General features: G+C 43.5%; 1 protein-coding gene across 3 annotated transcripts in view; it reads left to right on the top strand.

The window, feature by feature from the left end:
• Nucleotides 1-5,833: 5,833 nt before the first annotated feature.
• Nucleotides 5,834-12,076, top strand: part of C9 (complement C9) — a 39,528-nt gene continuing 33,285 nt past the window's right edge. For all 3 annotated transcript variants that reach the window (XM_041631343.1, XM_041631344.1, XM_041631342.1), the window contains exon 1: nt 5,834-5,989. In XM_041631343.1, coding sequence (XP_041487277.1) covers nt 5,868-5,989 — 122 coding nt within the window. In that variant the 5' untranslated portion in view covers nt 5,834-5,867. The remainder of the gene's footprint in view (nt 5,990-12,076) is intronic.

The following is a 12,076-nucleotide window of genomic DNA, read 5'->3' as shown; positions in this document are numbered from 1 at the left end:
TTACTTTTTAAAAAGTATAATTTCTCTTTATTCTGATGATGTCTCCCAGGACCTAGGAGATCCCATTGTTAATCTCCTGCTGGTTATTTAAAAAAAAAAAGTATTGTTTATCTCTCTGTGTCTTTGTCCCCCATCCTCCTTTGGGTCCATTTTGCTCCTGGGTTTGTATAAACAATACCCAGGAACAGATTTTCATGGGTCAAAAGGTGTTGAACGACTCATCGATTTGGAACACACACATCCACCTTCAGTCCTTGTTAGTCCAATGCCTAGACTTTGGAAGGCACACCATCCTCATCCTCCACAAGGAATGGGGTGTCATTCTCATAAACTTCCAAAGAGCAATTTAACACGGGAAAGAAACTGGACTCTGCTCAGCAAAGAAGGACTTTGTTCTGAAAGCTAAGTGTGACTGTACCCAATACACCGGGTCCATACTGGAGGTAGTTCTATGCCTTTATCAGGTAACTGCGAACTTTCTTGAAACGACAGTAATATAACTAAATAAGACAATAATTGAAGAGAGGAGAGAGGGTGATGAATGAATATTTGAGGTTATCATTGAAAATCTGCCTGCAATATTTTCTGCATAACCTTGGAAACCTATGCAATGCGTTTTCATTTTCAGTCCTTTTGTCATACAGTACTGAAGGGCTTTTTCCTGCCAAACTCTTTAGTTTTCCTTAGTTTATATTGAGTTTTTTTTTTTTAATTCTTGACCTTTAATGCTCAGGTCTTATGGGTGTTGATACAATCTTATTTTTTGGTAGAAGAAAAGGACTGCTCAGGATTTAAGCAAGAAGCTGGTCTTGTGAGCCTCTGTTGATTAGCCTCAAGTAATCCAAGCTGAAGAAGTCCTCTGGGTTTCTGTTTAATGCTAATCGTTACTTATCTACCACATATGGGTTTTTTTTTCTGTCTAACTTCCTATTCAGTTATTATAAACACAGAGACTTGAAATCATACTTTAAAATTCCAAATACATAAAGATGTGCGAAACTGGAGGTAACTATTTCTAGATGGCCGAATTTTTGAAAATGATCATCAGCCACATAACTCTTTTGTATGTACCTGTCTTCTTGTGCACTTTTCTGTATGCAAATAAAGCTATGAATTTACTCATTCAATAAACTGGAATCACAAAAATTTCATGTCGCTGTTAGCTCCTTCTAATAGTTGACCCCTGATTTAGATCGAGTGTCATCAAGGTATAAAGCTCACCAGCTAGAAGGGGGAAAGCTGCTGGTTAGGCATGTTTCGGGTTTCACGGTGATGAGAGTGTAAGTCCATGTTGTGGAAACACAAGCAAATGATCCAGTCTCTTTCAGTGTCTTATACCCACTCACATCCATACGCATCTCCTTCCTGTGGATTTAATGGAGTCCGTGGCGCTACATATCACGTGATATTCACTGGACAGTGTCAGTCCATTCCTTTTGTCCTTTGCTTCTCTGTTACTCGGTCATGTTTGACCCCACCAAAACACATGTGTTGGAGTTCGTCTGGGTGGGTGCTAGCCATGTCGAAGACCGCAGTGTCAGGCTGGCAGGCCAGGGCTCACCTGGGGATACTCAGTCATGGTGCCCTGGTTCAAGTTCAGGGATCTCATTTCAACAAAGACCTGGAACAAATCCTAAAGTGGGCTCTGGGAAATACAAAAGACTGGGATTTGAACCTAAGAACTCTAAGAATAGGATTCTAGGGAGGAACCATTTTATAGTGTACATGTTCTATTATGGGATGTATGGATCTTCTGCCTTCTTCCCCCGTTTATGGAAAACAGTTGGTGTCCTTCTGACAACCATGAGGTGGAATGTGGAGACAACAGGCTGGAGGTGAGCCCAGATGAAGGTGAGCTGACGGCGGCCCAGTCCAGACACCTAAATACTAACACACACCACAGGTCATCTGGTATATCTGGGGTTCTCCTGTGTGTTCAATGATCTGAACACACTGTCTTTGGTGGACCTTGATGTGTAAGCACACACTGAGGTTAAGCATTGCTCATGTACAAGGAGACATTCAGGTAGTGTGGTAAGAACCGCTGTTGGAAAAAAAGGGATTACTGAAGTAGGCCCTGGCAACGAGAATAAATCTCCTCCATACACGCTTTAGTAGAAATGGCATTCAGATCTATCCCAAATGCGATATTTTCTTGTAATCCTAGAGCTTCATTTAAGCACTCAATGTGCCTGAGAAAAGATTGGGTGTTAACAGCTAGGACACCCTATGATTTCTTACACACACACACACAAACCCACAAAGGGAAAAGGTACTGATTTTTATTACAGTAACCACTCATTGGGGAAGTGCTATGCTCATCATGAAAAATAATTCCATTCAGTTGATACATTATCCGACGAGTTAAGTCTGTAGCCATTACAGCTCCTATGAAGCTGACATCCAGGATTTAAAATGACTGAAGTTGCTCTAGAGGGTAGGGAGTTTTTCTAATAGGCCTTTTGTGGCAAAACCGTTGTAGGAGGTACTCTTCTCCCACAGTGTCAAAGGCCTGCCTCCATCAAATCAGGCAGCACTGCTATGTCTTCCTGTGCTGAAAGCTAGGCAGGAAAGAACAGGACGCTGGAACTCAGAAATGTGGTTCTCCTTGGAACTCCCTGCTGAGTGACGCCTCTGACCCAGCTGCCTGGATTAGATTCAAAACAAAGTCTTTTACTGAAAGGTGGGAGTTCCCCAAAGTCCCTGGTAAATATTTAAGCTATCACCATTTAAAGAGATTGCTCAACAACGAAACACCTGACGCTTTCCGGGAAATGGCATGTTTTTACCTAATTCTTTTCTGCTAAAAAGTAACTAGAACTCCTGTTCTAAGTTTAGCAGACACACACAGCTATGAAGAAAGCTACAGGTCTGTTAACATGTCCTAATTACAGTGATGCTGATGGAACAGGGCCAGCAGCTTGTCATCTCACCTCCTGAGTACCCCAGCCTGTTTGTCCTTGCTGTACTGGAGTTACATACCGAATTACAAACTTCTACCTTCTATTGAAGCCACAGCGGTGCTGGGCTTTACAGAGACACAATGTAGGTTTCTTGGTAACTGCAATAGTTAAAAGGAAAAGAAAACTAAAAATCAAAAAAAAAAAAATCCAATTCTAAAAGCCTTTGTGACTGTGGTGCTGTTTGTATAGGTTTCTATCAGTTCTTCAATTGCTGATATATACAATGGTTGGCTTCAGCTATTGTTTTAGCTTGATGTTGGTGGGTATTTTTGGTTTTTGTTTTTTGGTTTTTTTTTTTTTTTTTGGCTTTTTTAGATAGGGTTTCTCTGTAGCTTTGGAGCCTGTCCTCTTGTAGACCAAGCTGGCCTCGAACTCAATGAGGCCACCTGCCTCTGCCTCCTGAGTGCTGGGATTAAAGGAGTGAACCACTACCACCTGGCCTGTTGATTTTTTTTTTTTAAAGAGGAATAGACTGGATAAGAGTAGCCAGCCATTCTCCAAATCTGTGCTGGAGTCATTGAGAATTAAACTAATTTGCATATGCAGATAAGTTGGCATGTTAAAAAGTTCCCATTTTCATCTCTGGCGGCCATTATGTGTTATACCAATAAAGATGTTATTTTTGCCTCTCCAGTTTAAACTCATCCTAACTGTCCCTTTCTCTAAGACATACACAGGGCACAAGTTTCACTTCAAAGTGTGTCAGATGCTAATAGATGTCAGGAGCCAGGAAGAGCTAAAGGCATCGTAAAAATAAAAACTACGTTATTCATAGAGTGTACACATTATATCGTATACATCAGCTTTTAAGTTGTTATTATAATTTACTATTCCCATCATATTGCTATATTGTATAACCCGATGATAAAATCAAGTAGCAATCTGGAATATCCTCCCGTTCAAACCAAGAACTCCTTTTGCCCTTTACCCCAATCTTCCAGAAAGAGGTGATTTTGCAGTATTTAGTCACAACAGCTTACCAAATTTAATACTCACAATCTAATCAACTAGCATCATCTTATTAACATAAAAAAGCATCCTACGCTAACTTACTTCCATCCTTAGGTCCACAGACATCCTGAGAGGGTCCGAGAGATCATTCAAGAGTCCTCTGTGCACTGTAACATAGCTGGTTGATCTGGCATCATTAGCTAAGGCTCATGGGACCCTCTGACATGCATCCACTCACTGACTTAGCTACAAGCACCGCACCTGTAAGAATCATTTATAGCCTGACAATTTCACATGGTTACATGTCGGGCAGGCACATGGTCTCCACAGTAAGCTCACAAGAGGGGTAAAATTAGTTCAGTTAGTTCTCAGGCTCTGAATGTGTAAAGGAGAAGAGCCAGGAAAAGGTGATGACATTCCTGTACTCTCTATGGCACAGGTAAGATGGTCCCAAGATTGCTAGCTCTGTGACCTGTCATCCCCGCAGTCAGATGCCTGTTTTACCTCTGCATACGCCAATGCTTGAGATTTTCTCTTTTGTCATTAATAATTATCTATGAATATTTCTGAAGAATTGTGTCAGCTAGGTGTGGCGCTGCATGCCTTTAATCCCAGTCCTCTGGAGGTAGAGGGAGGCAGATCTCAGTGAGTTGGAGATCAACCTGTCTGGGGGGGGGGGCTACACAGAGAAACCCTGTCTTGAAAAATAAAAAATAAATTGTGTCAGAGAGCCATGCATAGTAGTGTGTGCCTGCAATCCCAGCCCTTGGGAAAGGGATGCAGATGGATCGGGAGTTCAAAGTCATCCTCAGCTGTGGAGTGAGAAGGTTTAGGTCAAATCTGTCCCAAACAAAACAAACGTGGTAGGAACAGCAGGTATGGGCTCATGCCTGTAATTCCAGCGCTTGGGTGGAGCCAAAGGAACTGCAGGGAGTTCTAGGCCAGCCTGGGCTGCCCTGGCAGTCCCTGTCCCAAACAAACAAAACAAAACAAAAGATAAGAATGGTGTCCTGCTCACAGGGGACATTTTCAAGTCATGAAACATGGCCCACAAAACTCCATTACATTCTCTCTTGTTCCTCAGATTGTGCATTCTCTGTTCCGGCCCTCACTAGAATGATTTGAGAGGCCCCATCAGTTAAATCTGAGTAAGATAGGGAGTAGCAGACTTCCACGTTTGCAACATCCCAGGTCATTCTCTTGTGCAACCCGCATTCTCTGAGAGCTTGCCTGACCCACATTCTTCCATTCTTCCAGAACCTCTCCCTCTCCACAACTCTGGGAAATGTGGAGATTCTTTTTTACGGCCGAGGAAAATTCTATTCTTTTAAGGTGTCCTTCCATTAAAACCAGGCCCAATCCTTTCAGGGGCTATTGCTAAAGTCTTGAGGCGCTCACACTGCAGTTTTCAGAAGAATGCATTACACATCTAAGAAAGAGACAGAGACATGTGAAGTTTACAAAAATCTTCCATTTCCACACTTCACCTCGCTTGTGTGGGAGCCAGCCACACATCAGGATTTCAGAGGGAGGGGTGGTGAGAGTGTCCCTTTCAGAGCCTGTCTTTCATGGTGTCATTCCTGCAGCTATTTTGAGTTTAGGCTTCTTAGGAGAATAACCCACAGGCCTCTCCGACAAATTATACCTCTCTCTTCAACTTTCCTTCCAGAGTCTCCCAAGGAAAGAACTGTTAGGATTTTGTTTGTTTGATTACTTTTATTTTTACTGCTCCTAGTTTTTAACCTCTCTAGCCTTTTTTTTTTTTTTTTTTTGGTTTATTGCACAATGACATCTGTCAATAAGGGAAAAAAGGGAAAAAGAAGCAGTCAGGAATTACAATAAATGACTCTCCATTGGTTGGACTTTCACCTAGGCAGCACAAATGGACACGTACAAATAAAACCCTGAACATATACCAACAAGAATTGTTCCCTGTCCTCTGGTGGCAAAGCCATGCTTCACAAGACCCCAGAGCTGCCTAGGAGGAGCGGCATGTCTCCAGGCAGGGCCATCACCTTAGCGATGGCCATTTTCACCTTGGAGATCAGTGCGCAGACCCCAGAATACACGCTCAGGTGAGTCCACGACTTGACTGCTTATCTCTGGAATTCCACTGTGGAATCCGCTACCTCAGGGTCCAGTTCTTAAACAGCAAAGGAGAAAAAAATAAAGGTTAAATAGTGATATATTTAAACTTTCTGAGCAAGTGAGGAAAGCCAGGGTGTGTCTGCCAGTTTGCAACGGAAGCCTGCTGATGCGTCTGGGTCTTTGTTCTAGAAGGAGTTCAAATGTTAGGACTGAGATATTCTGTTTAAATATTTAGAATTAGGAAATAAAACCGGTTGTCGCCAGTTTGTGGAGATCAGTGCTGACCAGGGTCTACTGTTTGAGAAGTTTACAATGAAGGAAGTTAATCTTTCTGTCCCTTATCTCAAAACCTAATACTTCTTAACTGTTGGCTAAGTCGGTTGTGGTGTCCCATGAGGGTAGGATTTGCTAAAGGAAGCAGAGGCAGGAGGGCCACGAGGTAGTTCAAGGCCAGCCTGGGATACATTAACTGTTGGCTGTAAAGCCCTTTGACCCCCACATTAAGCAGAGGTTAACCATTTGTCTCCTGTGACATTCCATATTTTGTGTCCTAGATGTTAGGGTCTACTTGCTCTACCCAAGAATTGCCATGGTTCTAGAGCCAACAGCTATGGCTCCATCTCTGCCTCTTAGTTTCTTTCTATCTGATACTACTTGGGATTACAAAACCTGTAAGTTATGGTTTGCACGTGGTGTGAGGATGTCTTCACACTGCATTACTGGAAGCTCAGTCACCTGAGTGGCATGAAAAAGGGCCAGTGGAGCCCTTAGGGAGTACAAGCTAGTTAGGTCTCAGGATTTTACAGTCATGAACGGACTATCTCTGAGGAATGGACCAAGCCCAGCAGAAGTGGCCCCTAACAGATCTGTATGGCCAGGCCCTTCATCAAACCCTTGTTTCCTTACCTACACACGTGCTCCTTCTGAAGACAGGGACTTCCCTTCCTGCTCTTGGTGACCATGTTATGATACAGCCATGAAACTCCTCTCCAGATGCCCGACCCTGCTGTTTGTAGTTCGTGGCCCTCAGCTTGTGAGCCAAGTAAAATCCCCTCCCTTAATACATCAGCCGTGTCGTACATATACTGTGTGTCTGCCGCACAGAGTGTGACACCACATTACATACACCCAGGAAATGAGCGAACAGGACATTAAAAGCTTCCTGAATATCCTTGCACCTAGGACTGCTGGAGATTAAGACTACACGAGGCTCCCTTCCATCCATCTAGATGTCACAGGACAAGACACAAACCTGTGAGATCCAATGTGCCATTATCTTCTCTGAAGGTAGAACAGAAATACCCCCCAATACCTCCATCTGCCTAGACACGGTTCCCAATTCCTCTCGGTTTCACCAACGTCTGTTTTGACTTTGCTAGCCCACTTCTGGCATCTTTGCTTGCCTTCTGTCTATGTGGGTTGTGTTCAGGACTGCATCTTCCAGGAGAACACTCAAAAAGGAGATGCTCAGACCCTCATGAGCCCTGGGACAAGTGCCGAGCCATCTCCTCTCCATTCCACCCACTTCCTCTGCCGACGTTAGCTAAGCGGTATCACTCTGCTCAGAAAACATTTTCATTTGGGGGGTATCTTAGCTCAGAAGGAATGTGTGCAAACACAGTCCCCGAAAGCTGCTTTGGCTTTCTTGTTCTTAACCTGACCCTCTCTTGGGTTTTTTTTCCCCCTTTTAATTAAACAACTCACATTTCTGGACTGTAGCTCAAAATTGAAAGGCTATAGGAAGACCATGGTTACTCTGAAGTTCCCACCCCACTCCAGGTGTGACCACACTCAGCTCTTCCAGGAAGGACCAGAGGGACTACTGGCTGGCCCCAGATCCTGGCAATTGCACTCCCCAATTCTGCTGAGCACCCTGCCCTCATCCAACCATGCCCTTCAGCCTGTGCCAGAATGTCCCCATTCAGAAGACACTGTGGTGTGCCCTTGGCCGGAGGTTGAGGTTAAGATGGAGGGTTCAGAGACTTGGGTAGCTACCTGAGACCATTTTCTTGAATATCGGCAGCAATATTTCTCATGCTTTCTAAGCATATGTATTCTTCAGAAAGGAGCTAGATGCCTACAGCTCACATCAAGCCCCCTTTGTAGACCAGCTGTGCAGGTTGGAATGCCCGACTCATATTCTCTGTGATGTTTCCCTGGTCTATAAGACACAGGCTGTGGTTAGTTCCTATGGCTGCCATAGCAAAGTCTGAAAACTAATTGGTTCAAACAAGCCTTCTGTCTCCCAGCCTGGGGGCTGGAGGTCTGAGATCAAGAAGTTGAGAGAGCCAAAATCTACCCCTCTGCCATCATTCTGGGGCCTTCCTGGCTTCTGGTGGTGGCCTGCCATCCTTGACTTTCTAATCCTGTCTCTGTCACCACAGGGCCATCTTTCTTCTGCATAGATTTTCCTGTTTTATTTCCCCTGACCACCTTCTCACCATACTGGGGTTGAACCCCAGGGTTGATACTTGCTAGAAAGTATTCTACCACTGAAATATATATATATATATGCCCAGTTCCCAAATCTGCCCCCTTTCCCTCCACAAATGCCATCCAAACAAAGCCTTTTCCCATAAGTTCTGGAGATCAAACTCTGGCCTTAATGCTTGCTGAGTCATCTCCCCAGAGTCCAGATTTCCCTTTTTATACAGACACCAGGCTTATTGGTGGTAAGGCCTGCTTCCATGATAATCACCTCTATCCTGATCCTATTTACAAGTAAATTCTCAATCTCAGGCATCAACCAGATCTTACCAGAATATCATTTGACTTTTGGAGGGAACACAGTTCAGTCCACACACTTAGGATGACAGATTCTACCCAGTAGAGTTTTCATGTGAACATCAGCTATCATGTCTGTAAAGTACTCAGAGCTTCTGCCCCCAGGCCTATCGAAAGAATTCAATAAGCATTGGGCATATTTTATAATGATTTTGTGGCTCGTTTTGCTTTGAGCAGCCCCCTTGTTCAGGAAAAGGGATTGGAGTTACAACAGCCTTCCGGGACGTCACGAGGTTCTTGAAGCTTTGCTAACGGTAACTGCTAGGAATTTCTAATCTCACCTCAAGGTAAATTCCCAGGAGAACAGGTCCTGAGCGAACCATCATCTCAGTCTCCTGTGTTTCTCTGGGTTGAATGGAAAGTTTTACATCCCATCCGCGAGGGAAATAACAGCTCAGAGTTTAGCTTCGGGAGACAGAAGACTTTCAGAGTCTGGTCCCCATGGCTGCAAGGCTGTGCGCCCAAGGCAGACCCTGCTTCCTCCAAACTCTGGCGTCTCAACAGACTTCATGTTACATTTGCGTTAACGTGTTCCTTGTGTCTCAGCCACTAGTGTATGACAACCAAAGCGTCTGTCTCGTATCTATTGCTGCTAGAGCTAGTCCTGGTGTTTAGCAAGTCATCAGTAAAGGCTGTTTTATGCTAAGTCATTGGAAATGCATAAAATAAGTCTAGTAAACTCAGGGATAAGTCTTAAGTGGTTAACTCGGGGCAGTCGGCTACATCATCCTTTTATCTTGCACACTGTGTGAATTTAGCATACAGTCCTGATTAGCAAAACTTTACCCACAGCTAACAATTCCTCATACTGGAATGTCTTCCTGCATGTGCCAAGCACACTGCCTTGAGTGTGAGCAGCTACAGTGGTTGTCCTTCTCTGGAAACTTCTCTCCCTGGCCTGGCGGGAAGATGGAACCTTCCTCCAATGTTTTTCTGACCCAGAGCTAGAACCCCTGCCGGGCTGATGTACATTGCTTTGATCAAGGGAGTGAGTGCCTTCCCAGCTGAGAACACTCAAACACTTGCTAGGCTGCCCTTGATAAGCACAGTTCATCTGAGAAGCCAGAAAGTGCTTGGGGAACACTTCTGTACTCAGCCTAATAGCTCAGCAGGATGAAGGGCAGGCAGTGCCTGCTGGGCACAGGCAGTCCTCAAGCTACACAGGGTTATCTGCTGAGTGAGTCAGAGGGGCTGGCAAGGCAGCGCTGAGCTCAGAGGGTGGGAGGTAGGCCGAGTTATTCAAGGTCATTGATCTCCCGTCTGAATATTTATGCAGCATGCTTATTCAATAACACTGTTTGCGCAACTTTTTAGTCTCCCCCACTAATTCCTCGGAGTCCTGCTTTAACTGTGTCCTGGGAGAGCCAGGCACCTGACAGAGTGAAGACAAAATCGCCAGGGACTAGCACAATTTTCCATTTATTTCTGCCCCATTTGGCATAGTTTCATTTTGTAATCTTGCTGTTGATCCAGGTAAAAATTAGGCTGTCCAGTTGATGAACTTTATCTAGGTGGCTATATAAAAATAAATTGTGTTCTTTCTTTCTAACTCACTATGTCTCCAAATGTCTCAAAATCTTGAGGTTATTCCACCTAGAAATTATTGACCAAGCTATGGCTGCTCAGCTTATTTCAAAGATGATTTGTATTGAGGGAGGAAAAAAACAAAAAGGCAGGAGCAAACTGCACTGAACCAAGAACAGCAATTGTTGGCTCTAAGCTAATAACAGTTTGTCCTGGACTGAGTAATGCAGTTTTCCAATTTTATTTCCCATCTGTAAATCATAATAAATAGCACCTATTATTCAAAGTCAAAATAAAATGCTTATGAGGAAAGAGCCTAGAAAGCAGTAATAGAAAGCCCACCCTGACTAAGAAGGTAAAGGCACTTGCCCCCAAACCTGATGACCTGAGCTGGTTCACCTAACCCACATGGTAGAAGAAAACAAACGACCCGGAGAGTCGTCCTCTGACCTCCGTCTACACACTGTGGCAATACCCTCCTCGATAAATAAATAGCCAGGTATCTGTCCCTGAATTTGAAATACAAGAAATGGAAGCTACTAACATTAATTTGAGGTTTAAATATTAGGTTTATTTGCTTCGTTAAAACCAGTTGAAGTTTATAGCTGAATTTTGTTCCCATACAATTGATATACTGAAGTACTGATGCTCAGTATTTACTGTCACTATATTTGTTCCATTTTAAAATATAATTAAATTAAAATGTGGTTAAGAGTGAGACTCTATCTGATATGAATAGTGTCTTTAAAAAGAGTAAATCTGAACCCAGGCAGGGGGAAAACTACATGAAGAAGATACAGGAAGTCTAGTCCCAAAGGATATAGCTACAACACAACTCCCAAATCTGAGGTTCAGGGCTCATTGCAGAGCAAGGGCAGAAAGACTGTAAGATTCAGAGGAAGGTACTGTCTTTTGAGAGACTGTGTCTCCGAAGAACATCAGAAGCTACAGCCATATAGTCTCACCAACAGGACCGCCTTAGCAAGGACACTGGCAGGCAAGCTAAAGTTCATGAGGGAGAGCTCATGAGGTCTTAACCTTGCACACTCTCAGTGGCCATGGGTTTTCATCTGGTTTTGCCATGAAGTATTTCTGAACATTGTTTGAACATGAGAATCACCTGGGTAGCTTTTTCCCCCAAGCTTGGTGATCTCGAACTCAGTCCTGAAGAAATTGATTTAATTAATAATATAATAAAGGGCTATAATTTGATTATTTATTTATTTATTGTTATTATTTATTGGGAAGCCAAGCTCGGAAGCTTGCACTTGCTAGCAAAGTACTCTACAATTGATTTAGATCTCCACCACATTTCTAATTTTTTAATTTAATTTATTTTTATTTTACATATGGTTATTTTGACTACACGTGTGTCTGTGTCCTACCTACATGCCTGGTGACCTCCAAGACCCGAAGAGGGCATCTGATCCCTGAGAACTGGAATTACAGATGATTGTAAGCCATCATGCAGGTGCTGGCAATTGATCTAGGGTCATTTGGAAATGTAACAACTACTCATAACCATGAAACCGTCTATCCACACCCCCAATTTACTGTCTTTAGTATCTCAAGGTTGGGATGTCTAACCAGTATAGAACAGAGAGTGTCTCTGCCATGGCTTGTTGAAATGCATCCGGTATATATATGCCTGAGTACTCATGTCATCATTGTAGCTCATGATGACTGGGGAGCGTGGTGGTCACTTCTCTCTTCCTGTTCTGTGTTTAGCACCTTCCAGGGCTATAGATGCTAGCCACTAAAGATTA

Source organism: Microtus oregoni, unplaced genomic scaffold (genome assembly GCF_018167655.1).
Source record: "Microtus oregoni isolate MIOR12 unplaced genomic scaffold, Mior012 000036F_ref0000092, whole genome shotgun sequence".
NCBI classification, from domain to species: Eukaryota; Metazoa; Chordata; class Mammalia; order Rodentia; family Cricetidae; genus Microtus; species Microtus oregoni.
Note: the sequence above shows the minus strand (reverse complement) of the source record. Positions and strands in the feature narration are given on the sequence as shown.